Source organism: Branchiostoma belcheri, unplaced genomic scaffold (genome assembly GCF_001625305.1).
Source record: "Branchiostoma belcheri isolate BF01 breed outbred unplaced genomic scaffold, Haploidv18h27 scaffold408, whole genome shotgun sequence".
NCBI classification, from domain to species: domain Eukaryota; kingdom Metazoa; phylum Chordata; class Leptocardii; order Amphioxiformes; family Branchiostomatidae; genus Branchiostoma; species Branchiostoma belcheri.
Window position 1 is genome coordinate 1937 of NW_017804030.1, and position 6171 is coordinate 8107.

The 6171-nt window shown below is 43.8% G+C and overlaps 1 protein-coding gene across 1 annotated transcript in view; it reads right to left on the reverse strand.

Moving 5' to 3' along the window:
* Positions 1–2889: 2889 nt before the first annotated feature.
* Positions 2890–6171, reverse strand: part of LOC109477697 — a 10571-nt gene continuing 7289 nt past the window's right edge. The window contains 4 exon segments of the mRNA XM_019779044.1: positions 2890–4647; positions 5232–5309; positions 5455–5538; positions 5691–6079. Of these exon segments, the coding sequence (XP_019634603.1) occupies positions 3446–4647; positions 5232–5309; positions 5455–5538; positions 5691–6079 (1753 nt within the window). The 3' untranslated portion in view covers positions 2890–3445.

Here is a 6171-nt window from a genome sequence, read left to right on the forward strand (position 1 = left end):
CCGGGAAGGTGTACTGTTGAGGGTTAAATAGCTCAGGGGCAACCCTTCTTTGTTTTTTTGCGAACAATTGTTAAGTCTTTAATGTAGTTTTAAACTTTATTTTGCATACTGGTCGTTTGATTTGATTTGTTGTGATTTGTACATCGGTATTTTGTTCTTCTTTGTTTTCTCTTGTACCTTGTTTTAATTTTGTTTTGTTGATGTTACTTTCATCTGTATGTGTGGAGAGGAGAAAGCCTCGATACGTAATGTGTACTTTTTGCCCCATCCTTAAAAAATAAATGCGAATAAAAAACAATAATAATTTGATTTCCTGGATACTAGCTGAACGCCCCCTACCCATGGTTAGGAGTAGGACAGCGTAAAGCAGTGTTTGGCCAGGTCGGCTACTATTCGGCTGCGCCTGTAAAATACCACAAAATATTTGACAAATTTGTGGGTCGGTCGGGAGGTTCCAACACGGTTGGCTGTTGTGTCCGTTCTTATACCCCCACATACAAAATAGTACATACACATAAAGCTAGTAAGTATAAAACCTAGTAAGATTATCATGTAGAACCATATAAATGATAAAATACTATCAGAGGTTAGCTACCAAAGTGTCTACACTTAATAAATTCATAGTTGAACTTTCTCTAAACATGAAATAATAGTAAGGTTATTATCATTGTTTGTGCAGGTATAAAAGCCAGTAATAATATTGTGTAGAAGCATATAAATGATGAAATACTATCAGAGTTTATCGAACAAAGTGGCTAAACTTAAAAATTTGATAGCTGAACTTTCCCTTAACATGAAATGATACCAAGTTTGTTATCATTGGCCTCCATCCCCAGTAAGGTTTTCTGTAGAATCCTTCTCAAACAGATTGACAGTGTGATTGACCCCAAGCTAAAGGAGGAACAAGCAGGCTTTCGTAAGGGTTGAGGCTGCTCATCTTTGCTTTGAGAAATATGATTGAACAATGCATTGAATGGAACTCTCCACTGCTCATAAATTTCATTGACTTTCAGAAAGCTTTTGACAGCGTACACAGAAAAAGCCTGTGGAAAATCCTGAGGGCATATGGTATCCCTGTCATATAGTCTCCAATATAAAGACATTTTGAGTACAGTGTCATAACGGAAAACTGCACAGCTCCAATGAACCCTTCTGTGTTAGGTCTGGCGTTAGAAAGGGGTGTATCTTTTCTCCAATATTGTTCCTGATTACTAGCCTCTACCAGGCTCCTGGAAAAAATAGTAGAAATTGGCCGACAAAACGGGGTAGTATACCAGAGAAGATCCCGGGCCAAAGAAGATCCAATTCGGTAATAAGGTACGATTTTATTCAAGTGTTGATATGTTTTGTCCATGGATTGTCCGAGTTGTGCAGAACAAAGTCAGACCGTGACCACATCGTGCTTTTAGGGTTTCGACAGCACATCGATGGCACATTTGACAAGGTTGAGCGGCACATGGTTCGCGTAGAGCATGCGTTGGTCTTTTCCTCGTGCCCACGGGTCGCGAATTGGATCTTCTATGACCCGGGATCTTCTCTAGTATACTATCCCTTTATTTCGGCCAATTTATACTATTTCCGCGGAGCCTGGTAGAGGCTAGCGTGAAACAACATCGGGCCGAATTTTCAACCCCGGGGACACCTTGTTGGTTGACTGAATTCTGTCTCATCACAGGTAGGACGTCTTTACTGTACATGTGTGGGAGGAACATCTTTGCCACAGGGCATGTTTCAGCTGTACCGTAGGGCTCTCAGCCTTCGTAAGGCAGGGTGCAGTCCGACTCCTTCCAAGCACCTGTAGACCGGTCGTATACACACATACATGTATACGAGTCACGGATACGTTCCGAGACCAGGCTTGTGGTGCGTAACAGCGTATACAGCTGGTTCTCCAGTGCAAAGAAGTAGGGTCTTTCAAGGGTGCTGTGATTCAATAGCTGTTCTTGTTTTTTTCGGCGTTCACGCCAATACGTATACTGATTGCCAAACAGGAAATGTTGCTTATGCTTAATGGTGACCTTGAAGGACCTATAACTGACCTTGCAGCTGAGGGACGTCCTTCTGTACCTATCTGTGATCCTCATGTCCACCTGTACCCTGCTCCAAACTATCATCTTCTGGCCGAAGCACGACCGCCACAGTCTCTTCATACACACGGTGTGTATGAAGAGGCTGTGGCGGTCGTGCTTCGGCCAGGAGATGATTATAGTTTAGACTCCTGCCGGCCTGGGGAACACTCTCCCTCGGCCGTCGCCTCTTCAGGACTGAACCGCCGTGGGGCAGCCCTACCGGCTCCGGTACCGAGTACTGATGCCATCCTGCACAAGACTCAGACTCGCCTGGATGTTGTCGTGTTTCTTCTATTCTAATGATATTTTTCGCACGAATGGGATTCACTGGTTCGGCTTGGTTGTGAACATTATTGCCAATCGCGTGGATACTTGTTACCGTCCATACTGTGCGTACAACAGACTGTTCTGTCGTGTTTGACATGTATTGTAGTAATTGTCTGGCATTAGACAAATATGATGCATGGAAAGAACTGGAAGGAAGTGCTACATCCTGTTTGTAACATTTTCGTCTGGGAGAACACAGGCGGTCATTTCAACCAGAATCAAGTCAAAACATAACCAAATTTGGTCAGGAAGTTTGCTTAGAATTTAGAGAAAAGTAATCTGATTGTGCAAGAATTTCATTATTCTCTCCATTTTTTTACAGAGTGACAATATTGTACTAAGTGGAAGAGTGGGAAGGTATCGATAATGAAAAGTTACCGGACAATCTATAATTGGTTCCTAACGTCTTCTTCCCAGTAAAAAAACAAATCCAAACGTGAGTGAATGAAGGGAAAGTTCATATAATCTACATCTGTAATGGTATGTCGTCCAACTCTAACATCTGTTTATCAAGTCCTGACAGCTCTAAAACACAATCTAAACAGGAGTGTCTGCGTCGTCTTCAAACATCATTTAAACTTACACTTGCTAGAATACTGTATATAAAATTGTATGTACAATAGAATCAAATACAAAGCATCTAAAGCATGTCAACTTCAACTAATTGGAAAATCTGTAGTATCAAATCCTAGTATGAAATCTAATGTTGCATAGCAATAAAAAAGTACAAGAGATTGTAGGGATCCACTGTGTACAAGCTTATATGGAATGTTGATTGTTCTCATGTTAACAACAGCTCAGAATGAGCACCGGCAGAGTACTGCCATCTGAGAAAGTCCCGTTACCAGGTCGATATGGACACTTGATGCTTTACCCACATATCCATTGGTTTGCAGAATTGATGACTTATGGAATAGTTATACATATACACCTGTTTACTGGTGTATACAACCTGACTGACAAATGGTTGATCCAGATGCGTGTGCACGGTGGGTTCTGAAGCCATATTACGTGGAACTGTCAAGTGCCATTTGCCAGTGGTTAAACGTTCAGCCCTCCAGGCCAAAGGTTTGGAGGAGCTTGTTGTGTGATTCAGCCCAATACTCTGAGTCCAGAAGCTTCTTCTTCAAACTTTGTGCGGCCTTGAACTCTCTGGGTCCATCCTTCAGGATCTTAATGATGCGCTTGGACAGCGTTTTGGCGGCTTCCTCATCGTCATCGTCGATCTCTACGATCGTGCGGTCAAATTCGGGATCCTGTTTTGTCAGGAACTTTGCAAGACCAGATTTGTTGGAAATCACGACTGGCACCCCTGCGGCAATGGCCTCCAGACCAACCAGTCCGAATGGCTCTGCACGAGACGGCATCAGAACGACATCGGCCTTTCTCATGTCCTCGCACAGCTCCTCCTGTGTACCGTATTCCAGAGGTGTGAAGGGTACGAACTGGAATCTACCCGTGTTGGCTTCGATAATGCTCCTGCTTGCTTGAAAATCATCACGTCTGATGCCGCGAAGCCGCCACTTCGTGTGGGGTAGTATGTTGATCACCTTTCCCATGGTCGTCGCAGCCAGATCAACGCCTTTCAGCCTCTCCACACCCTTGACCCTGCCAATGGACAGCACCACTTTCGTTTCCGTGTCGGCGGGTGGCTTCAGTTTCATATCGATGAAGATGTCAGACGGCTTTGGCAAGAGTTCATGATGTTGTAGTGTTAGCTGATTCGTCTGATGCCTGTAGTAGTCATATATCAATGGACCAACCGAGAACATAACATCAGCATGTCGTAGGTCATCCAGAATGTTGTTGCTCTCCTGTCCAATGTTTAACACTCTGTCGTCACCCTTGTACTGACTGGTGTCTTCTGGCATCACGTGGGTGACCTGGACGAGTTTTGCGCCAGGAAAGCGTTCCTTCATCCGTCTTGCTGCGTGGCTCGTGATGGGTACGTGGCCGACGATGAAGTCTACGTGCGAGGGAAGGTCTGGATATCGAGTCTGGTGGTCAAAGGTCAGCCAATAGAGCTCTGCCTCTCTCGGATCACGTTCAAACGGTGTTGGGAAAACCAGCTGAATTCCATCTGTAGCTGCGTCATCCTTGTCTTGTTGTGTGGCATTCAGGACTGTGCAAAGGACCTTTGCTCCTTTTGAAGCCAGAAAGCACCCGATCTGACGGTTGACTGTGGATATTCCACCTTTTCTGGTCCCATACTCATCATTGAGCAACAGCACCAAAGGCCTTCTTGCAGATCCTAGAAATCAGGTCAAAAACAAGGAAACACTCATTCACTTGCCCTTTGACATGAAATCACTTGATATTTTATGTAGGCCGGTAAACACAGTGGTTTTATAAGTAGATGTATATAAAACACCACAAGAATGACCCTAAATACTTGTATTTCGATTGCACTCTGACTGCTTTCAGAGTCTTAAGATATCAATGAAATTTGACGGTTGCAAAGAAGGTTCCATCGCTGCATATATAGGCGTATAATGTTGTTGTTTCTAGTGTTGAGATGTTTCCTCAGATGAAATGAGGTTAACCTTTCCAGGAAATTGCCAGTTGTCCAAGGACCGTGGAGTGATGAGTGATATGATAGAGTTCCATGCAGGCCACATGAAAGGGTATTTGGTTGAATGTCCTATCGGTGGAACTCGACTGTTGCGTCAAGAATATAATTTTTCTACATGGACTTATCTCCTCAGCTGAAAACGTTTTAAAAAATCGTAGTTGGCTACATCGGGTCACTAAAGGCCTGCAATCAGTTAAAGTCAAGTATTGCTATCAAAGTGATATTTCCGAAAAAATTCTTTCACGGCATGACTTCATCCATACCTTGCTTCGGTCGCTTTACCGGGGGGCCACTGTCGCTGGACTCGCCGACATGCCGCGTTTTGGCTTTCCTCTTCCCACCTGTAATTAATATAAGATTGTTAAGCAATTCAATCCATGTCATGTTATCCACGTGATTCCCTTTTCTTGTTTGACGTACCGTCCAACGGAATGATAATTCTCAGGCAAAAGGTGAACAAGCATTTAGAATATGGTACGTTCTTACCTTTCTTATGTTGTATCTGGGACGCCTTGATCGTGGTGACCACACTGCCTTCCTTCCGCTGAACCCGACTTTTCTTCCCCTCATCTGCAATGGACATACGATAATAAAAATGTTTACAGCTTAAATAAATGAAAATTCATAGTTAGTGTGGATTTCAACTTTGCTTTTCCTCTGCATCATATATATCATTAGCATACACAAATAGAAAATCAAGGATAGAAAAACAATAGACCTACCTTCGGAGTGGAAAAACACTGTTGCTGAGGGGATCCGGTGCTTGAGATCTGTTATCTGTGCTCCGGACTCAGAAAGTCGTCTGAAATGGACGGCCCCTTTGTACATCTTTTTGTTTTGGCTCGGGTTGTTCAGAATCAGTCCAACGGACGACCTGTTGCAGACTGGTGGGAGGGGGAAGAAGAAGATGATACCCTCCCTAAGATCACTAGAATCCCCAATGACCTCTTTTTCTTCATCAAACTTGGCGTCTATCCTTTCTTCCCTGCCCATGACGATGCGTTGTTGAAACGGTGGGAGCGGCAACATATTCTCAGCGTGGAAAAAGTCGTCGGGGTCGTCGTTCTTGTGAACACACATGAGGTGGATGCAGTCGTTGTCCTGTTGTTGCCTTGTTTGGGTTAATGATGAGGTACACTTTGTTTTCAGTGTAACTGTTCCAACACGCCTGGAATGACAGAGAAGTTGTTGGAGATGTTGATG